The 25,868-nt window shown below is 42.9% G+C and overlaps 1 protein-coding gene across 1 annotated transcript in view; it reads right to left on the minus strand.

The window, feature by feature from the left end:
- clybl (citramalyl-CoA lyase) overlaps positions 1–25,868 on the minus strand; it is a 196,037-nt gene that overhangs the window by 74,491 nt on the left and 95,678 nt on the right. The window contains exons 2-3 of the mRNA XM_021596826.3: positions 21,747–21,960; positions 3,134–3,322 (exon numbers count right to left, since the gene is read on the minus strand). Of these exons, the coding sequence (XP_021452501.2) occupies positions 3,134–3,322; positions 21,747–21,960 (403 nt within the window). The remainder of the gene's footprint in view (positions 1–3,133; positions 3,323–21,746; positions 21,961–25,868) is intronic.

Below are 25,868 nucleotides of genomic sequence, written 5' to 3' on the forward strand. Positions count from 1 at the left end.
ACTTCAACTATGACAGACAAAATGAGAAAAAAAATCCAGAAAATCACATTATAGGATTTTTAATGAATTTATTTGCAAATTATGGTGGAAAATAAGTATTTGGTCACCTACAAACAAGCAAGATTTCTGGCTCTCACAGACCTTCTTTAAGAGACTCCTCTGTCCTTCACTCATTACCTGTATTAATGGCACCTGTTTGAACTTGTTATCAGTATAAAAGACACCTGTCCACAACCTCAAACAGTCACACTCCAACTCCACTATGGCCAAGACCAAAGAGCTGTCAAAGGACACCAGAAACAAAATTGTAGACCTGCACCAGGCTGGGAAGACTGAATCTGCAATAAGTAAGCAGCTTGGTTTGAAGAAATAAATCAACTGTGGGAGCAATTATTAGGAAATGGAAGACATACAAGACCACTGATAATCTCCCTTGATCTGGGGCTCCACGCAAGATCAGAAAACGTTTGACCTCTGTCATTGCCAACAAAGAGTATATAACAAAGGATTGAGATAAACTTTTGTTATTGACCAAATACTTATTTTCCACCATAATTTGCAAATAAATTAATAAAAAATCCTACAATGTGATTTTCTGAATTTTTATTCTCATTTCGTCTGTCATAGTTGAAGTATACCTATGATGAAAATTACAGGCCTCTCTCATCTTTTTAAGTGGGAGAACTTGCACAATTGGTGGCTGACTAAATACTTTTTTGCCACACTATATATTTTTTTAAGCATTCATGATGTGTAAATGTAATATACTAACTATTACTCTTGTTAAAAATATGAAATGGTATTACATTTGGTGAAGAGAACATTATGGCTTGTTTAGGACTCGAAACTCAAAGTTTAGGACTTGAGACTTGACTACGACTTGCCTGTCTTGACTTGGGACTTGACTTGGAACTTGTAAAACAATGACCTGGTCCCACCTCTGCTATTTAATCATAGTGTAGAGGCCTACATTCAAAAACAACGGAGAAAATGCATCCCATAACATTTTAACATAGAAATAGCTGTTCTATTATTCAGCCTACAGTAGCAGCAAATATGGGGTGTTCAATGTAGGTCTACATTCCATTAAACTTTTGAGGAAAAAAACATTAATCTGTTTATCCACTTGTCCTTCAGACAAGGAGGCGACTGAAAATGTTGTGTTTGATGCAAGAAACCACTTTACAAAATGAAATGCATTATCATTCCTATACCATTATTGCAGAGAATCAGACAAATCATGCTACCCCCAGCCTATTGGCTACTTAGCTTATTCAAGCCTGTCTCAATATACAACACTGCACCGTTAAGAAAACAAGCTCTTTACCTGACTCACTTTACAAAGATGTCTCAAAATGTACATGTTTTGTGCTCTTGTAAGAAGCCATCACTCCCCAAATTATCTACAACTTGGCTAATAACTCACTAACTAGCAAAGGATAGAAACAAAACAAGCGCATCCATTCACGACCGCTCAAGCTGTTAACACAGTCCAATTAAGAAAAAAATCTCTTGCATAGTTTGTTTTGTTTTTCGGTATGTTGCATTGAAAGTGGCTGATATTGCTTTGATTCAATCACAATTGCCAAAGTAAAGGGAAACGTTGATAGTGTTAACAGGGAAAACTCCAGAACGGTGGGTACCAACCTTTTCTGGGTCAAGACCACGGGGTCAAAATGCAAGCAGAGATCTATCGCTCAGATTTTTTTAACATGACTTAAAAAACATAAGCCTACGCAACATTAACCAATTTAAAACAGAACTGTAGCAATGAGGTTTGAGCAGTAAGCTATAGGTCCAATACATTATCACTGCATACTGGCTTTGCTTTAATTTCACTGCCAATGAATGCATTGTTTTTCAGGCAATTTAAAAAAAAGAAATATTTCAAAATGAGCTATATGATCACACCGGTAATAGATCCATTGTTGTATTACTTGTGAGGCACAGCTGAGTGAGCATACATTTAAATAATTGACTTTTTATTTTACTGGGCTGATGGTGCCTGCATCTGATGGTCAGTCTCAGCAGAGGGAGAGAACAGCTGACTGAGGGTCTGCCTATCAATATCACTCCGCTCTCCCTTTCCTCCACTGACCAAAAAAGGACATGGACTTCCAGCTGATTGCGTAATTTGAGTCGCACTTCATTATTTCTGCCTCATGGACAATTGAATGTTGTTACTCCTGAGAACAGAGAAAGTGAAATATTCCTCCATATTAAAAAAAGACCCAAGCCACTAATAATAACAAAAACAACAACGCAAGCCTATAGATACACTTTCATACCATTCATTACTGCTGGGGTGCTTGTTGTAGCGCTGAGTGGAAATACAACACGCATTTTACAGCTTATGAAAGTGTTGAATACAAAGTGTTGACAGTGCTAGTTAGAACTTAAACATGAACTCGTTCATAAAAACAGCATCTCTTTGCTGTATTCGTTGACAGTCTCACTCCTAGTCATGGTTTTAAACGTTTTGGAATCTCACAGTATCATCTTTGGTGTAGCTTTCTTTTATGCCTGCTACATTACTGCAGACATGGTGATCTAAGCCATCCGATTGGCCAGGGGTAAGCCTATAGCACACTTGATTTGCTCTTTGGGCTCACCGGGAAGGCAGTTTGTACTTTCAGACACATGAAATGGTTCAAAATGGCAACAGTTTGTCTCCCCGGAGTGCAGAGCAGCTGAATCAGGGGCACATACCACCAACAGTTTTTTACAGAATGTTTGTCGAGATCGACTGATTTGTGACCACTGCTCCAGAAAGTCTAGTGAAGTTAAATCTCGTGCTTCTCTCTGTGGGCTGATATTTCTCTGTGGCAGTCCCAGGGGAGCTGCGTGGCAGTTTCTGGGCTACTGCGCGCACATACACACGCAGTTTAGAGGGAACATTGCCCTCCACCAATCTCGCCGCATCAACTCTAGCAGCAGACGGCAAGTGATGGAATCCAAGTCACTGCACCGATGTGTCAAACTGGGTTTGACACAGACTGCACACTACAAGACTGTGTTAGCTCACTGAGCCAAAGTCTTACTGTTAGCGCTGGGAGCTAACGCAAGTCTTAGGTCTCAGGCAATCAATCATGAAGCAAAAACCTCCACACGCACACACATAAAAGACACATACCCATTGCACCTCCGCTGCGTCCTCCACCTTGGGCAGCATCAGGGCTGGAGGCAGAACCTCGGCCTGCAGGATGACCTGTAGGTCAGCATTCGCCAGGCCGCTGGACACTGAGTTGACCCTCACACACTTCTCTGTCCTGCCCAGGTCCAGCTCTGCCAGCATCCTGGGGATGGTCTCCCTTGCCTCCGTCTTGAACAGGAGACAAAACAAAGAAAATAGTCCATTATTACATACGCAGGGGGAAAGAGAGAGTAATATGGATGAAGGAGAGAGTAGTAGAAATTGAGAAAGAGGGAGAGAGAGAGGCAGAGAGAGAAAAAGAAAGTGTGTAGCTGTCAGCTTTGCACCAGTCCAGCGTTAAGGGAATACTGCAAGATTTTGAGATTTAGGTCGTTTATCTACTTACCCAGAGTCGGAACGCATGGATATAATTTGTATGTCTCGGCGTGCAGTTTGGAGATTATTGAAGATAGCAAGCATTATAGCGCAATTACTGGAAGTCTCCCGGTACAGTATCCAGGTCCTCTCACATACAGGTGAATAGACCTAACCAGGGGTTGGAACAAAAATGTTTTTCCATTTGTTTTGTTCTGAACAGAACAATATATTTTTTTGTTCCATTCCACTGTTCCGACCAGCAAAATAAAGCTCTGAACCAGTTTGAACACCAAAAAAGTACTGGTTTATATTGTTTTTTTTTCTGTTACTTTTTAAACCTCTGAAATCTTATTTTGTTTTACATTTAGCTTGACATTAAACTACAATCAAGCAGTGCAGATAGAGCAGCTTGCTATGGAGTGGGCAAGCTATAGCGCAATGAGTTGTTAAACATGCGTGATGGAAAAACAAGTGTAGGGCATGAGATGTAAATGACATTTTGTGGGTGGGGCGAGAGCGAGAAGGAAGAGGCTTGGCTTGAAGCTCTGGGCATCTTGTGATGACATATATTATCTGAATTAGGCCTGAATGGAGGAACGTTGAATGTCTTTGAACTTCAGAATTGCCAGAGAAGCTCGCAAGCTAAGAACCTTGTGTGTGCAGAGTGGCACCAGAATTAAAAATGTCTTACCTAATAAATTCAACGTGAAATGTGATAACTACAGTATTCCTAGTGTTCCCAGTATCCCTAACTAGCATTGAAAAAGTTAAACCATTATTCTCCAATTAAAAATCTCTCTCCCTATCTTCTGAATCACGCTTGTAATGTCAGTAGGCTAGAGCTATGCTTCGGAGGGGGAGGGGCAGGTAGTCTACACACACACACACACACTGCAAAGATTTTCAGCTGGAAGGCAGGCACTGGAAGAAGTTTCTGATTGACAGAGAGAGAGGGCTTTGCCTAGGCGGTTTATTGTGTTTTTGTGGAACTGGAAAAAGATCCCCAAAATGTAAAAGAACGTTATTAACTGGTTTCCAACCTTTAAAAATAACGATTCTGTTCCTGGTTATGATTCTGATCCTTGAAAAATGTCGTTATTTTCCGGTTTTTGTTTCTATTGCCTGAACCGGGTCCAACCCCTGCTTCTAATTACTCCAAAATTGGGTGCTTGGTCATTTATAGTCTTACAAAGCTAAACATAGCAATCATTATTTTTTTTATTTTTTTATTTCACTGATAATATTAAGATTCTATCCACTTCCTCATTCTTTCCCCATTGCCGCATAGAAATGTATAGGGGATCGCAATGTTGTATCCGTCCCATTATGGTGTCTGTGAGCGCACGGGTAGATACCATGTTGTGATGACCAAATTACCTACCACCAAGTTTTGGAGTAGTTAGAAAGTCTATTCCCTTGCTAATGAGAGTAGCTAGCTACCGGGAGACTTCCAGCAATTGCGCTACGATAACGATATGTTAATGATAATAATGGTATCCATGAGTTCGTTTGTCTCTGGGTAGATAAAGTAGATAAACCACCTAAAATGAGAAATCTTTCAATATCGCTTTAAAGCTTGACCTAAGAACAGGGTTTTTGGATTTTGTGATCAAATCCATGTACTGGATGTGTACCACATTGCTCAGCCTAAAACTACTTATGAAATGGTTTTCTATAGTATTGAATAAGTGAAAGCAGGTATTTTATCAACAGACCACAGATAATAATGGGGGAGTGTTGGGTAAAAACACAAAGATGAATCCTATAATGGCAAGTCGCAATAGACACTCAGATATTTATCAATGTCAGTTCAACCCTATTTCCCAGCATAAAAGCTGTATATTCAGTCTAGTCTCGTTCCCAGACACTTCCGCCCAAATGCGCAAAGAGTCTGGTGGACCAACACGGCAAACTTGGCCTTTGTTAGCCAATAGAAAGATCGGGAGCATAGGCAATGAAGAGGTTTGATTAATCTGGCCCGGGTGAAGGCAGGGAGGGAGGAGCGCCCTCCTCAAATCGAACAGTAATCTGTACTGCTCGGTCATGTTGTCAACGACGCAACATGGTGCATCGCCCAGAAACATACAACCCATTCTGTATAAAATACATTTTTGAATTTTCAATCTAGTTTTCATTGGTAGGGCAGATAGTGTTATCATAAGCAATCACTTTTGCATGGGAAAACAGAATCCTACTCATTACTAAACGTGCTTAATTACGTCTCTTTTGTTTTGAGCCAACTTCACCGTCAGACAGAGCGGGGCACCGGGCTTATGCCTGGGAGGCAGCCCGGTTCATAATCAAATGCAATCAACTTTCAGCCCGTGCAAAAAACACTTACACCGGCGCCCGGGTGAGATTATTCAAACCCCCTCCCTGGCTTAATCTACCAACCAATCATCTCCCACAACACCTTCCCCCTAACTTGTATGTCTTGCTTCCACTTGGAAACACACCTCACAGTTGTGTGATTTGCTCAACTTAAATGACAAATACTTTACTCAGTAAGGTCACTCCCACTAAGACCAACTTGAATCATTGATATCCAACACTAGCCTTGGGATGAGGTTATATGCAGCCTGCATTTCACAAAGATAACACAATAACATAACTAATTTAGGTAAACTGCACTCCGATTTTTATTTGAGACTGTTTTATAGAAAACTCATTGAACATTATCCATTGAACAACATAACAGCTATTGTAAATAGATAGAAAAGGTTTCATAAAGTGTCTGCCTCTATTTTCAGAGTATTACATCAATCTAGAGAAAATGGTGTGAACTCATCAAGAGATATCGGTCTCCCAAAAGAGGGTTGTGACACTTACGCAACAAGGTACAGCTCACTCTTCATAAATTAGGGTTCAAAGGTTTTCCTGGTGAAGTCAAGTGATCAGGAAAACTCAAGACCCTAATGATAAGACTGCACAGCACAGCACACATTGACAGCCTCTCCAGTCCCTTATGAAGTCCCCAAACAAGCAGAGCCATTGTGAAGGGAGGATAAGGAAGAGAGGGAGGAGGGAGGAGAAATTAAAGAGAAATCACCAGTCCCTACACCTATCTGTGACACAGTAGCCTGCAGATTCAAACCAGATGGAGGGAGGGAGAGACGGATGGATGGAGGGGGGCAGAGTTGGAAGGCTTTCTGGGAGAAATGTGTTGTAAAAGAAGCAACATGAGGAAATGACGGCTTAGGACTTGTCAGGTCAGAGGCGGGGGACTGTGTGTGTGTGTGTGCTTGTGTAGATAAGAGGTGGTCATTAGCTAGCCTTCTGTGCCTGTCAGATAGAGTGATGACCCTGGTCAATAGACAGATGAAGAGAAGAAGGGGTTATGAGGGGAGAGAGAAACTTGAATGAGCACCTTAGGCCAGGTCAACCTGGTTTCAGAAACTGTACATACATGCTGACATACAAACACACACTCAAGCACAAAGCCCAACCGTTCTAACCCCACACCAACTATGGGCACTCTTCGGTAGAGTATTGTATAGGACTGTGGGTTCCTAATGGTGTGCACAGATCTGTGTCTCCGTTTGACCACTGCTGACCTGCTACTCTACCCACTTCATTATGAGATGTTCACTCAGAAGGGCCTACTCGCTATCTCTATCTTTACTTGTCCGACGTCACACACACACACACACACACACACACACACACACACACACACACACACACACACGTTTCTTCTCAGTGTGTGCGTGCACACCGGTGCGGTCGGTCTGTGTGTGTGAGAGACTGTGACTAAGGCGTATTCCAGCCTAAGACAGAGATCACAGTGCACCCCTTCTCAACTGATGAAATAATCCATCATGTCTCAGCCAAGACGGCAGAATACAGGCAGACGTCCCCTGAAACAGAGACCAGATGACTCCTATGAAATCAGTGCCAACTTTAAAAAATACACTTTGCTAAATAATTGAATTAACTTAACAATTCATATTAAAAAGTGATGATGATACTCAGAACTGCTTGTACACAATTCTAGTCTCAAACACACACACACACACACACACACACACAGAGCGAGAGAGTCAGTGAGAAACTTGCACATGCAGACAAACGCACACAGAGAGAAACACAGAGAAACGAAGTACCAGTCAAATATTTTATATTTGTGATTCTTCAAAGTAGCAACCCTTTCCCTTGATTACAGCTTTGCACACTCGTCATTCTCTCCACCACCTTCACCTGGAATGCTTTTCCAACACTCTTAAAAGAGTTCCCACATATGCTGAGCACCTGATGGCTGCTTTTCCTTCACTCTGAGATCCAACTCATCCCAAACCATCTCAATTGGGTTGAAGTCGGGTGATTGTGGAGGCCAGGTCATCTGACACAGAACTCCATCACTCTCCTTATTGGTCAAATAGCCCTTACACAGCCTGGAGGTGTGTTGGGTCATTGTCCTGTTGAAAAACAAATGATAGTGAGACTAAGCTCAAACCAGATGGGATGGTGTATCGCTGCAGAATGCTGTGGTGTGCCTTGAATTCTAGATAAATCACTGACAGTGTCACCAGCACCCCCACACCTCCTCCATGCTTCATGGTGGGAACCACACATGCGGAGTACATCTACTCTGCGTCTCACAAAGACACGGCGGTTGGAACCAAATATCTCAAATTTGAACTCATCAGACCAAAGGACAAATTTCCACCGGTCTAATGTCCATTGCTCATGTTTCTAAGTCCAAGCAATACTCTTCTTATTATCGGTGTCCTTCAGTAGTGATTTCTTTGCAGCAAGTCTCCTCAGAACAGTTGATGTTGAGATGTGTCTGTTACTTTAACTCTGTGAAGCATTTATTTGGGCTTCAATTTCTGGGCTGGAAACTTATGCTCTGCAGCAGAGGTAACTCTGGGTCTTCCTTTCCTGTGGTGTTCCTCATGAGAGCAAGTTTCATCATAGCGCCTGATTGTTTTTGCGACTGCACTGGAGAAACTTTCAAAGCTCTTGAAATGTACCGGATTGACTGACCTTCATGTCTTAAAGTAATGATGGACTGTCGTTTCTCTTTGCTTATTTGAGCTGTTCTTGCCATAATATGGACTAGCTCTTTTACCAAATAGGGCTATCTTCTGTATACCACCCCTACCTTGTCACAACAGAACTGATTGGCTCAAACGCATTAAGAAGGAAAGATATTCAACATATTCCACCTGCTAATTGAAATTCATTCCAGGTGACTACCTCATGAAGCTGGTTGAGAGAATGCCAAGAGAGTGTGCAAAGCTGTCATCAAGACAAAGGATGGCTATTTTGAAGAATATCAAATATAAAATATATTTTGATTTGTTTAAACACTTTTTACTTCCTGATTCCAAGTGTTATTTGATAGTGTTGAGGTCTTCACTATTATTCTACAATGTAGAAAATAGTAAAAATAAACAAAACTCCTGGAATGAGTAGGTGTGTCTAAACTTTTGACTGGTAGTGAACAGAGACATTCACTCAGACACAAACTGAGACACAGGTCAGCTAGAGAGAAATGGAGACATGAACTGCTGTCTCAGCCTCCCTGCCTAGTGATGCATAGACACTCCTGACCAAACAAAATGAATAGCCACTGGTAAATCAGTTCATCATCAGAAAGCCTCGTTTATAACATTCTCTGATAAAACGCAGACAGGAGATGGGTGAGAGTCTCCAGCGGCCAAGTTCAAGGCTGATATACTGCCGGGCGGTGTGGATAAAACCACTTTCATGTAACAAGAGACGCAGACGGTCTTTCTTTTCTGTATTTTTGTGGCTTTGAGACGGTGCATTACTTCTGAAACAGAGACGCTTGGCTGGCAGGCAAAAGGAGCTCAGTGGACACACAGGGACACACAGGAACACCCCCCCCCCCCCCCCCACACACACACACACACCCACCTTACATACACGCCTCTCCTCCATTCCTTTTCCCTCTTTCTTTCTTTCTTGCAAATTGACAGAGGGAACATTCCTGTGGACATGTCCTCTTCTGTGAGCGCCGGTACTCTGAGCTTGAATAAAGCACTTTGAAATGGGACATCTTTTATATTAATGGACGGCCGTCCTACAAGTTTCTTCAAAGACCCCTCCCCAATCGCCTAGCCTCCCACCGGGTGCTCGCCCCAGAACTCCGGCTCTCACTCCTCCTTTGAGTCCCTCCATCATCCTCATCATTAGAGGCTGACACACGCAGGCAGGCCGGAGACACACACTCACACACAAACACAGATTATCTTTTTAAGTGTATAACACCTGACCTTTCTATGCGAGAGGGCAGCTCTTTAACACACACACACACACAAAGTGTCCTACAGAGTGGTATGTACGCTACACAGTATTGATGAATATCGCTTTACACACATCACAAGCCTTAAGACAGACAGGCATGCCCTACATTCTTCACCTCCTAGGCTGCATCAGTCTCTACTGTATACAGTATATTTTATTTTATCACTCAATATAAAATTGATCTCAATACATTGTTTGTTATAGACTGAAAACAGGGTTGAGTTGGTGCAAACATTCTGAAAATATGATAGGATACAAACCTGAGTTATTGACCAATAGTATTTCTGTAAAGTTAACCTCCAATTGGATATCAGTCCTACATGATGTAACCACTGCTTCTCAGAGGCGTGCCAATGGGAATTGGCAAAACCAACACAGAGAATGCTGAATTCATAAGACAACAGAGTAAATTCTTGTATACAGTTGATAAGATGAATAATTTCGGGGCTGACCTACGTACACAGGCATCTGCAAGTATAGAGAGCTACTGTAGTTGTTGTATTGTGTGTCTGTACAAATGTGTTTGTGTCTGAAGTCGAACGTGTGTGCGTGTGTGAACAAAGCCACGAGTCATCACGTACATCATAGTTTTTTTTCTCCTGAGGCCTGGCATTTTGTTTCCTGCTGTGACGACACACAATGCCATTTAAAATGAGCTCAGGTGAAGGACAGCCTGCCTTTGTGTGTGTGTGTGTGTGTGTGTGTGTACAGTGCCTTCGTTAAGTATTCAGATCCCTTGATTTTTTTCCCACGTTACAGCCTTATTCTAAAATGGATTAAAAAAAAAAATGTCAGCAATCTACACACAATACCCCATAATGACAAAGCGAAAACAGGTTTTTAGAATTGTTTGCAAATATATTAAAAATACTATTCAGTATTCAGACCCTTTGTTATGAGACTCAAAGTTGAGCTCTGGTGCATCCTGTTTCAATTGATCATCTGATGTTTCTACAACTTCTACAACAATCAAACAAGCTAAGCGTCAGTATAGAGACAAAGTAGAGTCGCAATTCAACGGCTCAGACACGAGAGGTATGTGTCAGGGTCTACAATCAATCATGGACTACAAAAAGAAAACCAGCCCCGTCGCAGACCACAATGTCCTGCTCCCAAACAAACAAAACAACTTCTTTGCTCGTTTTGAGGACAATACAGTGCCAACGACACGGTCTGCTACCAAAACCTGCTGGCTCTCCTTCACCGCAGCCAACGTGAGTAAAGCATTTAAACGTGTTAACCCTCGCAAGGCTGCCAGTCCAGACGGCATCCCAAGCCGCGTCTTCAGAGCATGCGCAGACCAGCTGGCTGGTGTGTTTACGGACATATACAATCAATCCTTATCCCAGTCTGCTGTTCCCACATGCTTCAAGAGGGCCACCATTGTTCCAGTTCCCAAGAAAGCTAAGTTAACTGAGCTAAATGACTACCGCCACGTAGCACTCACCTCTGTCATCATTAAGTGCTTTGAGAGACTAGTCAAGGATCATATCACCTCCACCCTACCTGACACACTAGACCCACTCCAATTTGCTTACCGCCCCAATAGGTCCACAGACGATGCAATCGCAATCACACTGCCCTAACCCATCTGGACAAGAGGATACCTATGTAAGAATGCTGTTCATCGACTACAGCTCAGCATTTAAAATCATAGTACCCTCCAAACTCGTCATTAAGCTCTGGGTCTCGACCACGCCCTGTGCAACTGGGTCCTGGACTTCATGACGGGCCGCCCCCAGGTGGGGAGGGTAGGAAACAACATCTCCACACCACTGATCCTCAACACTGGGGTCCCACAAGGGTGCGTTCTCAGCCCTCTCCTGTACTCCCTGTGCGTGGCCATGCACAGGGAGTGACTGCGTGGCCATACACGCCTCCAACTCAATCATCAAGTTTGCAGACAACACCACAGTGGTAAGCTTGATTACCAACAACGACGAGACGTCCTACTGGGAGGAGATGAGGGCCCTCGGAGTGTGGTGTCTGGAAAATAACCTCACACTCAACGTCAACAAAACAAAGGAGATGATCGTGGAATTCAGTAAACAGCAGAGGGAGCACCACCCTATCCACATACAGTGGGGCAAAAAAGTATTTAGTCAGCCACCAATTGTGCAAGTTCTCCCATTTAAAAAGATGAGAGGCCTGTAATTTTCATCATAGGTACACTTCAACTATGACAGACAAAATGAAAAAAAAAAATCACATTGTAGGATTTTTTATGAATTTATTTGATCAAAATGATCAAGGTGAGCAAAAATCCCAGAACCACACAGGGGGACCTAGTGAATGACCTGCAGAGAGCTGGGACCAAAGTAACAAAGCCTACCATCAGTAACACACTACGCCGCCAGGGACTCAAATCCTGCAGTGCCAGACGTGTCCCCTTGCTTAAGCCAGTACATGTCCAGGCCCGTCTGAAGTTTGCTAGAGAGCATTTGGATGATCCAGAAGAAGTTTGGGAGAATGTTATATGGTCAGATGAAACCAAAATATAACTTTTAGGTAAAAATTAAACTCGTCGTGTTTGGAGGACAAAGAATGCTGAGTTGCATCCAAAGAACACCATACCTACTGTGAAGCATGGGGGTGGAAACATCATGCTTTGGGGCTGTTTTTCTGCAAAGGGACCAGGACGACTGATCCATGTAAAGGAAAGAATGAATGGGGCCATGCATCGTGAGATTTTGAGTGAAAACCTCCTTCCATCAGCAAGGGCATTGAAGATGAAACGTGGCTGGGTCTTTCAGCATGACAATGATCCCAAACACACCGCCCGGGCAACGAAGGAGTGGCTTCATAAGAAGCATTTCAAGGTCCTGGAGTGGCCTAGCCAGTCTCCAGATCTCAACCCCTTTGGAGGGAATTGAAAGTACGTGTTGCCCAGCAACAGCCCCAAAACATCACTGCTCTAGAGGAGATCTGCATGGAGGAATGGGCCAAAATACCAGCAACAGTGTATGAAAACCTTGTGAAGACTTACAGAAAACGTTTGACCTCTGTCATTGTCAACAAAGGGTATATAATAAAGTATTGAGAAACTTTTGTTATTGACCAAATACTTATTTTCCACCATAATTTGCAAATAAATTCATTAAAAATCCTACAATGTGATTTTCTGGATTTTTTTTTCTCATTTTGCCTGTCATAGTTGAATCTGGACACATCAGACTAAAAGACAGATTTCCACCGGTCTAATGTCCATTGCTCGTGTTTCTTGACCCAAGCAAGTCTCTTATTCTTATTGGTGTCTTTTAGTAGTGGTTTCTTTGCAGCAATCCGACCATGAAGGTCTGATTCACGCAGTCTCTTCTGAACAATTGATGTTGAGTGGCGTCTGTTACTTGAAGCATTTATTTGGGCTGCAATCTGGGGTGCAGTTCTGTATTTGTATTTATTATGGATCCCATTTACACTTCCTGGGGTCCAGCAAATTTAAGGCAGTTGATACAATTTTAAAATTGACTATTTCTGGCTGGTAACTCTAATGAACTTATCCTCTGCAGCAGAGGTAACTCTGGGTCTTCCATTCCTGTGGCAGTCCTCATGAGAGTCAGTTTCATCATAGCACTTGATGGTTTTTGCGATTAGGATTTTCAGATTGACTGACCATGTCTTAAAGTAATGATGGGACTGTCGTTTCTCTTTGCATATTTGAGCTGTTCTTGCCATAATATGGACTTGCTCTTTTACCAAATAGGGCTATCTTCTGTATACCACCCCTACCTTGTCACAACACAACTGACTGCCTCAAATGCATTAAGGAAATAAATTCCACAAATGAACTTTTAACAAGGTACACCTGCTAATTGGAATGCATTCCAGGTGACTACCTCATCAAGCTGGTTGAGAGGATGCCAAGAGTGTGCAAAGCTGTCATCAAGGCAAAGGGTGGCTACTTTGAAGAATATCAAATATAAAATGAATTTTGATTTGTTTAACACTTTTTTGGTTACTACATGATTCCATATGTGTTATTTCATAGGTTTGATGTCTTCACTATTATTCTACAATGTAGGAAAGAGTAAAACAAAGAAAAACCCTTGAATGAGTAGGTGTGTCCAAACGTTTGACTGGTACTGTAGCTGGAGAGGTATAGAAGGGGAGGAGGGAAGGGAGAATCCCATCCATTCATCCCTCAGTTACACTCATCTTTTCCCTTCTCCGGCCATCCCTCCTGCTCTCTCCCTGCATCCCATAACATACATGGTGCATGCATGGTGATGTAGAAGGGAAAAAGGGAAGGGAGAATCGATCCATCCTTCCTCTCTTTTTCCAACTCCCTCCCTCCCTTCATTCCCTAGCACACATGGCGGTGTGGGGGAGTGAGAATACATCCCTCCCTTTTACTCCTTTTTTCTTCCTTCCATCCCTCTCTCTCTCGCTCTGTTCAAAAGCACATGTAGTGCAGGGCCGTGGGTCAGCCAGGGAAAACAAAGGGAGTGTAACAGGATAATGAGAGAGGGAGAGAGGACCTCTGTGTTCTCTCTGTTCTCTCTTCCTCAGCGTTTTATGATCCCTCTCTCTTTCTCTGAACCCCTAGCCTCAACCCACAGCATCTGGAGCATGTGTGTGTGCACGACGTGTGTGTGACTCTGTCCCAAGAGGTGAGGGCCAGAAAGGGATGCTAGGAGTACTCAGTATTGTATCACACACAGTGTGCTGAAGAATTACCCCACACACTATGAGGAAACCCCCATCTACTACCATTCCAGAAGAACAATCCAAGCCATAGACAATCATTAAATTGTCTGCACCTTCCACTAATTCTTAGCCCCCACCCACCCATGGACCACACATGACTGTGGCAGGACGCCTGCCGCTTAACCCACACACTGATAGGACTAACACACACACAAGCATACATGACATGCAAGAAAGCACACACAGGTCTGTGACAGGCAGATTGGTTTGGCAAAGACAGGGTGTGTGTATGATCTCGTTGGGGCAGGATCTATTTTCTGGGTGAGTGGCTCAGATTATTTTGTGATTCTTGGCAGGGAGTTTCTCGCAACTCTACTAGGCTCACTGAAGAGATCAGGGGCACACATACACACAGATATCAGTGCATGCACAAACACACAGCCGCAGACAAGGGCACGCACACACAGAGACACAGACAGACACACACACACACACACACAGAGGATTGATCCCCAAGTGTCCCATCTGTCAAATAAATATTAATTTTACTATTTTTACTTTTAGGATAAATGTCTCAAACTTCCTCTCTTGACTAACAATATGTGCATTCAAATGAAGTCCTTATTGGATGACAATTGGCTGCATCATTTATGTTAAAATGAAAACTTTGATGTGCGGACAACAAATTACACTTGTAAATGAATTCTGAGAAGAAAAAAATATATGACCTAATATCCACGTGCAATCCATAGCAATGTAACAACTACGTAAGGCACTTCAGAATGAATTAAGCAAACTATATACGGTACACTGAAGGCAACACTTCTCAATTCCCACTCGCTGCCACCAGCAGAACTGGAACATAAATAAAATTTACAATAATCAGCTGACACCAAACATTGCATAAAAGACAGTAGCTGTTTTTCTATGTAGCAGATTCAATAATATAGATTAAAGGACAGGGAATTACACCACGCGTTTCCCTACACTATAACATTAACCCAGGGTGGGACTAATTGAATGACTAACAATGACGCTTGCTGGTGGTAATGGAGAGTGGAGTAAAAATGTCAATTGATTTCCGTACGATGTAGTAAATTGGAGTTGTTTTGTCAAAAGTAAAATGTGTCCTATGCCTAATTTTAGAATACTTTTAGTGAAATACTACAGAACAAAAAAAATCTGGGATCCAATGAGAATTATTGGATTTGGTATACGGTATGTACAGTGCATTTGGAAAGTATTCAGACCCATTAACTTTTTCCACATTTTGTTATCTTACAGCCTTTTTCTAAAATTCAATTGTATTTTCCTCTCATCAATCTACACACAATACCCCATAATGACAAAGCAAAAACAGTTTTTTAGAAATGTTTTTTAAATAGATTAACATAAGCATTCAGACCTTTTACTTAATACTTTGTTGAAGCACCTTTGGCAGCGATTACAGAGTCACATCTTCTTGGGTATGACACTGCAAGCTTGGCACACCTGTATTTGGGGTGTTTTTCCACTCTTCTCTGCAGAGCCACTCCTGCGTAGTGTTAGCTGTGTGCTTAGGGTCGTTGTCCTGTTGGAAGGTGAACCTTCGCCCCAGTCTGAGGTCCTGAGTGCTCTGGAGCAGGTTTTCATCAAGGATCTCTCTGTAATTTGCTCCGTTCATCTTTTCCTCGACCTGGACTAGTCTCCCAGTCCCTGCCACTGAAAAACATCCCCACAGCATGAAGCTGCCACCACCATGCCAGTTTTCCTCCAGATGTGGCGCTTGGCATTCAGGCCAAAAAGTTGAATCTTGGTTTCATCAGACACAAGAATTTGGTTTCTCATGTTCTGAGAGTCTGGAGCTCTGTCAGAGTGACCATCAGGTTCTTGGTAACTTCCCTGACCAAGGCCCTTCTCCCCCGATTGCTCAGTTTGGCCGGGCGGCCAGCTTTAGGAAGGGTCTTGGTGGTTCCAAACTTCTTCCATTTAAGAATGATGGAGGCCAATGTGTTCTTGGGGATCTTCAATGCTGCAAAACGTTTTTGGTACCGTTCCCCAGATCTGTGCCTCGACACAATCCTGTCCCGGGGCTCTATGGACAATTAATTTGACCTCATGGCTTGGTTTTTGCTCTGCCATGCACTGTCAACTGTGGAACCTTATATAGATAGGTGTGTGCCTTTCCAAATCCTGTCCAATCAACTGAATTTACCACAGATGGACTCCAATTCCGAGTCTCATAGCAAAGGGTCTGAATACTTAGTTTTTTTTTTTTTATACATTTGCAAACATTTCTAAAAACCTGTTTTCACCTTGTCATTATGGGATGTTGTGTGTAGATTGCTGAGGATTATTCTTTTTTATCCATTTTAGAATAAGGCTGTAACGTAACAAAATGTGGAAAAAGTCAAGGGGTCTGAATACTTTCCGAAGGCACTGTACATATACGCACAAAGGCAGGCTGTCCTTCACCTGAGCTCATTTTAAATGGCATTGCGGGTCGTCACAACAGGACATAAAATGCCTGGCCTGAGAAAAAAAAAAGACAATGTTCAGGATCTCAACACAGGATTTACCCTGTGTTGTTTTAGGAGCTAGAAACACAAACATTTCGCAACACCCGCAATAACATCTGCTAAACAAGTGCATGTGGCCCATAAAATTTTATTTTATTTGAATTCAGCATTCTCTGTGTTAGTCTTGCCAACCTCCATCCTGTGTCACACCTCTGAGAAGCATCATGTAGGTCTGATATCTGATTGGAGGTTAACTTTACAGAAATACTATTGGTCAAAAACTCAAAGGTTTTGAATCCTAACATCTCAGATGCTTATAAAAGGGCCTAAGTTTCATTGTTCTATAAGCTCTATTTTTTAATACATTTGCAAAAATGTCTAAAAACCTGTTTCCGCTTTGTCATTATGGGGTATTGTGTGTAGATTGATGAGGAAATGTTTTTATACAATCCATTTTAGAATAAGTCTAACGTAACAAGTTGTGTAAAAAGGGAACAGGTCTGAATACTTTCCGAATGCACTGTATAAATCCCAAATCTGTCTTTCACTATGTGTTTTCCATATTCACATGGATGACATTACTAAATACTTATGGTGGACAATAATAAGCATTGTTAAGAGTAACATTTGGATGACAAGATGCATTGACTATAAAAAACTTTTTGTTCAAACACTTTTCTTTACAAATCAAAAAGGAACTGTGTGTGTGTGTGTGTGTGTGTGTGAGTGAGTGAGTGAGTGAGTGAGTGAGTGAGTGAGTGAGTGAGTGAGAGTGAGAGAGTGAGAGAGAGAAAATGTATGAGCATTTCAGAGCAAGAGCGCTGGTCACCATATTTGTGTTATGTGGCAGTCACTACCACCACCTGCAGGAGAGTGGATCAGATGACACAGAAAGACAGACACACGCACCATCTCAGAGTTAGTATTTTTCTAACCCATCAAAATGGGCAAGGAAAACAACATCCCTCCACTTTCACATTCCAGTGAGGGAGGTGCTCCCTGCCGGCCAAAGCCCTGTGTGTGTGTGTGTGTGTGTGTGTGTGTGTGTGTGTGTGTGTGTGTGTGTCTATGCGTGTGTGTGTGTCTATGCGTGTGTCTGTCTGTGCATCCGTGCTCGTGTCAGAGCATGTGCCTGCGTGTGTGTGTGTATATATATATATATAAAATATTGTGTGTGTGTGTGTGTGTGTGTGTGAGGTTGCTCCCTTCCGGCGCAGCCACCCTACCATCTGGTGAAGGAAATGGAGTGTGAAGTACAGTATAGTTTTGGACCAGGCTCCATTTCAGAGGCTCAGCAGTTAGTTCATTAGTTCCAAACTTCCAGGGATTACACAGAAAATCTCAACAGAGGGGAGTCAGGAGGGAGGGATGGAGAAGTGAAGGAGATAGGAGGCCAACAGGGGAGAGCGAGATGTCAGGAGGAACGCTAGCCTATAGGGTACGAAGAGAAGGTACGAAGGGGGGGATGAAAGAGACAGGTGTAGCCGTCAGCTCCACTACAGGGTTTCAGCTTGCCCTCCTCCACCTCATCCCCCTCTTCTCCTCCTTCCCACTGATCTTACAGATATGATGATATGCGTAATAGTGTTAGTGCGGTCAGCCTTGTCTTCCCCACACTATTCCCTCCTCCTCCTCCTCTCCTTCTCTCTAGCCTTTTGCTCCTCTCCCCCTCCTCTCCGTTCCTCTCCTCTCAGGGTAGCAGTTAGCAGGCTCTGGGCAGCTCTCTTTCACTCCGTCTGTCAGTCGGGCAACAACAGGGGCAGCGTGGGGGCCTGGCATCGGTTGGCACGGCGACAGGCCCGCTGTGCCGTTGTCATGGTGAAGGTAATCGCAGCGAGGGTTAGCTGCGAGCGTAGTGACTGTAGCTAACAACGTCGACAGAGAGACAAACAGGAAGGCCAGATAGCTTAGCTCTCTGGTGTAACGATGTTACACAATAATAGGTTAGCAGCAAGCTTGGATTCTCAAAGGTGATGATTGTGACAATATATCTTCTGCGGTCTTTCTTCACTCACCACTTAGCGTTTTCACAGATTTAATAGATTCTTTAAAACAATATTAGAGGGAAAAATATCTAAATCATAAATGCATTCAATGGCAGAATGTCATTATCAGTTCTGCAGCATTAATTGGCAGTGTAAAATGGACGCCTGCACGCACACACACGAGAAGTGTAATTTAGCCCCGTAGGAAAATAAAGCGTCCTGTCTGAAGGTATACAACAAAACCCCCCATGGATTTCCAATTGCCACAATGCACAAAGCAGCTGAGAGAGGGGGAAGTGGAAGAGAGGGAGCCGGGGAGAAAAAGGTGCCTTTAATTAAAGAGTTAATAACTCATTTCAACATAGTACTAACCTAGCAAATAAATAATATATCACAGGGTTTGCCGCATTATGGCAGAATTATTTTTAAGCTAACATATGGTCGTGACAATTGACTGAATCCTGCTCCGACTCGGGAGCGCTATTGTGGAGCGTTAGGCCGTCACCAGAACAGAAGGGGGGACAGTAATGGGATTAGTAGGAAGGGGATTCTTGGAATACAATACTATTTTTCCATGGTTGGCTGTGTGTGTGCGCGCGTGTGTACACAATGCCACCTCTCCTCCACCTCCTCCGCACAAAAACATAAAGCTTGTTGTTTCTAAACATTGACATCCTTAACAGGCTCACAGCTGTTTAGCCTGTCAGTCACAATAATCATCTTTCAGTTCATTCTCTTATGACAGAAACCTTCTGAGCCATATCAATCATCTTTATTATCATGACTTAAAAACCTTTTCCCCTTCTCTTCTTTCTTCTCCAACCAATCATGATTTCATAGGGTGGGCAGGGGAGGCCGGCGGGGCCAATGGGGAAGCTGTGTGGGCAGGATGAGAATGCTTTTTAACCTGCTGCATCTGCTGGCTTCCTGCTGGTTGCCCAGTTGGGACTCAGTGGGATGTGGTCACCTTGTTTTAAAGACAGGGGATAGGGGGGCCAGCAGAGGCCTTTGTGGTATTGTAATGGGGTGAAATTAGCTTGTTTTAAGCATCTCTTTTAGGTCATTCTCTCATTCACCACTGATTAAGGCCTGGCAGCACCTGGCTGACCGAGAGAGTGAGCTGGAATTAAGACTTTAGCCAAGGCGGAAGCTGACACACACACTTGGAGATGATTGTGCAAGTGTGTGTGTCGTGCGAGGTACAGTGCCTTGCGAAAGTATTCGGCCCCCTTGAACTTTGCGACCTTTTGCCACATTTCAGGCTTCAAACATAAAGATATAAAACTGTATTTTTTTGTGAAGAATCAACAACAAGTGGGACACAATCATGAAGTGGAACGACATTTATTGGATATTTAAAACTTTTTAACAAAACAAAAACTGAAAAATTGGGCGTGCAAAATTATTCAGCCCCCTTAAGTTAATATTTTGTAGCGCCACCTTTTGCCACAGCTGTAAGTCGCTTGGGGTATGTCTCTATCAGTTTTGCACATCGAGAGACTGACATTTTTTCCCATTCCTCCTTGCAAAACAGCTCGAGCTCAGTGAGGTTGGATGGAGAGCATTTGTGAACAGCAGTTTCCAGTTCTTTCCACAGATTCTCAATTGGATTCAGGTCTGGACTTTGACTTGGCCATTCTAACACCTGGATATGTTTATTTTTGAACCATTCCATTGTAGATTTTGCTTTATGTTTTGGATCATTGTCTTGTTGGAAGACAAATCTCCATCCCAGTCTCAGGTCTTTTGCAGACTCCATCAGGTTTTCTTCCAGAATGGTCCTGTACTTGGCTCCATCCATCTTCCCTGTCCCTGATGAAGAAAAGCAGGCCCAAACCATGATGCTGCCACCACCATGTTTGACAGTGGGGATGGTGTGTTCAGCTGTGTTGCTTTTACGCCAAACATAACGTTTTGCATTGTTGCCAAAAAGTTCAATTTTGGTTTCATCTGACCAGAGCACCTTCTTCCACATGTTTGGTGTGTCTCCCAGGTGGCCTGTGGCAAACTTTAAACAACACTTTTTATGGATATCTTTAAGAAATGGCTTTCTTCTTGCCACTCTTCCATAAAGGCCAGATTTGTGCAATATACGACTGATTGTTGTCCTATGGACAGAGTCTCCCACCTCAGCTGTAGATCTCTGCAGTTCATCCAGAGTGATCATGGGCCTCTTGGCTGCATCTCTGATCAGTCTTCTCCTTGTATGAGCTGAAAGTTTAGAGGGACGGCCAGGTCTTGGTAGATTTGCAGTGGTCTGATACTCCTTCCATTATAATATTATCGCTTGCACAGTGCTCCTTGGGATGTTTAAAGCTTGGGAAATATTTTTGTATCCAAATCCGGCTGTAAACTTCTTCACAACAGTATCTCGGACCTGCCTGGTGTGTTCCTTGTTCTTTATGATGCTCTCTGCGCTTTTAACGGACCTCTGAGACTATCACAGTGCAGGTGCATTTATACGGAGACTTGATTACACACAGGTGGATTGTATTTATCATCATTAGTCATTTAGGTCAACATTGGATCATTCAGAGAACCTCACTGAACTTCTGGAGAGAGTTTGCTGCACTGAAAGTAAAGGGGCTGAATAATTTTGCACGCCCAATTTTTCAGTTTTTGATTTGTTAAAAAAGTTTGAAATATCCAATAAATGTCGTTCCACTTCATGATTGTGTCCCACTTGTTGTTGATTCTTCACAAAAAAATACAGTTGTATATCTTTATGTTTGAAGCCTGAAATGTGGCAAAAGGTCGCAAAGTTCAAGGGAGCCGAATACTTTCGCAAGGCACTGTACAAGTGTGTGTGTGTGTGTGAGTGTCTAATAGTACCTTCTTGCTAAGGGCCACTCCATCCTCACAGTCCAATACGGCACAATCTAGGCCACGCAGCGATGCCAGTTTCCTCAGCTTCCTCTCATCATTGCCGGGGCAGTAGAGCACGGCGCGCCGCGGCACATATCTCAGGTTGGTACAAGCTACGTGATGGCTGTGACATCCACCATGACACCATGGTAAAGCCACAGACAGGAAGCAGCGAGTGTCCCTGTCAAACAAAGGGTCATATAAATGTATAGGCCTATATGTAGAAACACACATGCACAAGTGTATGCTGCAACAATAATTATAAAAGTAAAACAAACATAACCTCACAGTAGGCCAACAATTAAATGCCACGCACTGTTATAACTGCTGTACATGGATGTTTCAACACACTGAAGAAGTGGATGTCATTTTGTGTTCAATCCCCATTGACAATGATCTTGCCCCAGAATTAAGACCCATACAATTAGAAAGGGACATTCCTGAAAGCTCTGGTTTCCTTTCCTAACCCTCGTTGGAAAACCTTAGCTGTTTCTCTTTTGGTCCTCCATTCAAGTGAATGAGCTGTGTTGACCTGGGCTTGGAAAGCCTTTACCAGTGACAAGTTCACAAACATATGCAAATGCTCTCCAGTAGGGCTTAGCACATCCAGCTGAATACACTTATTAAAGACAGTGTGTGTGTGTGTGTGTGTGTGTGTGTGTGCACATGTATGCACGCAAGTGTGTGTGTGTGTGTACTCTAAAGTTTGGACAACACAGCAAATCTTCATAGAATAACCAAAAATCAAAGGCTGGCTCTAGCAAACAGAAGAGACAATACAAACACCACAGAGCCTATGGAGAGACACGCAGTCACTCACATGAAAATAGTAATGTTTAGATTAGCACACATTTAACCAGATACATGTACGCAAAACACACATTCACAATGTAAACACACACACTCTTTTTAGTCAGTCACACAGCAATAATCACAGCTATGACACAGCACACACTCGTCACATCTTAATTATTGTTCTGTCGCACAGGCTGCTCAAACTATTAGCCCTAATGAATGGCCTAAATGATTAGGATCACATATATCTAATTACAGTAGGAAACAGCCTCTCTGCTGTCACTGCAGTCTCCCTAAACCTCCAAGGTCCTCAACAAGGGATCATATTTATAGAAAGCGAGAAGAAAGGGAGAGAAGAGGGGGATATGGTGCTCCTTGTAAAAAGGAAGAGGGACAGAAGCCTTCTCTTTTCTACTCTTTTGTTCTCCTTAAAAGGTGCTAAAGTCCTTTTAATAGCCACTTAAGCCCATCGACCATGCTTATGAATGCCCTGCAGAATCAATTTGAGGGCCTAATCTGGAGCAGGGGGATGATGCAACTAGAGCAGGACAAATAAAGCCAATTCAGGTGGTTTTAGTTCTCTCTTTAGTGGATCTCAGGTACACATACAGTAAGGCTCTCTGTGGGGGTCTCCTCGAACGCTAGTGTGTTTAGATTTAGTAAGTAACAACATCTCACAAAGGACTAAAGGCTAGAGGGCAGAAGGAATATGCAAAAGTAGCAAGCCTGTGTGAGTCATGTTGATTGGAGGGAACAGAGGTAAAGAGGGAGGGTCTTGCTGGATGTCACTTTGGGGGACAAAAAGCTACAGGGCCATATTGACGAAGGAGAATAAAAAAAAGCTCAATTAGAATGAAAAATAAAGAGGGTGTGGGGGATGGAGGAGGGAGGTAGAGGTCAGAAGGGGGGTGAGGGATGGAGGGTGGTGGTTGTTGAGACCCAAATGAAGCCCTCTCCATTCAGCACAGACCGCTCTGGGGTGAATGGTTAAAGAGACATTTTAAGTGCCCACTTGAAAGGCAAATAAATTATAATGTAAGTGAGGGACGCTTACCAGAAGATGTTGGCGGTAATTAAGGAATAGATTTCATAAAAAATGTAAAAAACTACAGAAAGGGGGAAAGAGCAGAGAGAAAAGGAGGGAGAGAAAAGTGAGAGGAGAGAAGAAAGAGGGATAGAGAAGGGGCCCTTTTATGTGGAGTCACCAGAGACCGAAGAGGAGTGGGAGACCAGATCAGCTGACACAGAGGTCAGACACCACACTCAGCATTTCTCAAATCTCTCCCTTTTCTTCTATCTATTGTTCGCTCTCTCTTCCCCCATTTTAGCTCAGTGCAGGAAGGCTGCCGTCGCAGTAACCCGGCAACTGCAAGAGGGAAGAGGGGAAAGGTGAGGTCAGTGTGATAGATGTGAGACCCGTTTCAGGAAACTAGAAGTATGTCGCAAGTCACGACAAGGTTTGCTTTATTTGATGGTCCGATCATATAGGACCATTAAATAAAGCAAACCCTTTTTAGCCCAAGCTGTAGGAGAAAGCGGGAGGTGCACTGGGAAGACCAGTGTTAGTTATCCTCAGCTCAGAGTTTAGACAGTGTGAATTAGCCTACTGGTTTCAATGCAGCGGGTGCTTGATCAATAGTACAGTATGGCACACCTGTGCCTGTGTGTGCAATAGCAGGTTAAAGCATACAGATGTAAAATCTTAATTTGATCAACCTATTGCAAGAAACTGTCCTGAAATGCAGAAATGTATCGATCCCTACAAAAATGTATATTAATTATAATCCACAAAAAAATGCACGTTTCCTGTTGCTGCAGGATTATTTTCCTGCTGTATAAAACTGGCTGAAATGAAGATCAAACAAATCTGTATACCCTAAGCTAACTGAAGTGTTGAATTTGTGACGCTGTGCGGTTTGTTGCAACTTTCTTGCTACCTTACAACTTCATATTTTTTACATTAAAATTTTTAATAACCATTTAATATTTGTATTTTTCCCCCCTCGGTCAACTTCTTTCATTCAACCTTTTCACCACGGATACTTTATCTGGACATGGTTCTACAGGAGCTCCACCAGCCGAAGCTAAGTAGTAACATTAACATATGCCATCTAATTGCAGTCGCTGTACTCTGGAAAAGGAAAACAGGAAAACTAGCACCTTATGGTGAGGATAGCCGTGCTGCAAGCCCAGCTTCAGACGCAATCGTTAGGCAAGGACAATTTAAGTGCAGGAAAGGATGAAACAGCGTTTGTGCCACCAATAAGTAGAGATAGTAGTATAAATCCCCTCACACAGCAGAAAAGTAAATAAAAACAATATGGGGATGAGGTAGGTAGATTGGATGGGCTATTTACAGATGGGCTATTTACAGCTGCAGCGATTGGTTAGCTGTTTAAAGTTAGTGAAGGAAATATAAGTATCCAGTTTCAGCGATTTTTGCAATTTGTTCCAGTCATTGGCAGCAGAGAACTGGAAGGAAAGGCAGCCAAAGGAGGTGTTGGCTTTGGGGATGACCAGTGAGATATACCTGCTGGAGCGAGTGCTACTTGTGGGTGTTGTTATCGTGACCAGTGAGATGAGATAAGGTGGAGCTTTACCTACCATAGACTTACAGCGGGGCAAAAAAGTATTTAGTCAGCCACCAATTGTGCAAGTTCTCCTACTTAAAAAGATGAGAGGCCTGTAATTTTCATCATAGGTACACGTCAACTATGACAGACAAAATGAGAAAAGAAATCCAGAAAATCACATTGTAGGATTTTTAATGAATTTATTTGCAAATTATGGTGGAAAATAAGTATTTGGTCAATAACAAAAGTTTATCTCAATACTTTGTTATATACTGTATGTAGATGACCTGGAGCCAGTGGGTCTTGCAATGAATATGTAGAGAGGACCAGCCGACTAGAGCATACAGGTCGCAGTGGTGGGTGGTATATGGGGCTTTGGTGACAAAACGGATGGGACTGTGATAGACCGCATACAGTTTTCTGAATAGAGTGTTGGAGGCTATTTTGTAAATGACATTGCGGAAGGTTTTTGTTAACATAGTATCCAAAGAAGGGCCAAATGTATACAGAATGTTGTCTGCGTAGAGGTGGATCAGAGAACCACCCACAGCAAGAGCGACATCGTTGATATGTACAGAGAAAAGAGTCGGCCCGAGAATTAAACCCTGTGGTACCCCCATTAGAGACTGCCAGAGGTCCGGACAACATGCCCTCCAATTTGACACACTGAACTCTGAGAAGTAGTTGGTGAACCAGGCTAGGCAGTCATTTGAGAAACCAA

The sequence above is a fragment of the Oncorhynchus mykiss genome, chromosome 3 (genome assembly GCF_057628025.1).
Source record: "Oncorhynchus mykiss isolate SJ-2025 chromosome 3, ASM5762802v1, whole genome shotgun sequence".
Classification (NCBI taxonomy): domain Eukaryota; kingdom Metazoa; phylum Chordata; class Actinopteri; order Salmoniformes; family Salmonidae; genus Oncorhynchus; species Oncorhynchus mykiss.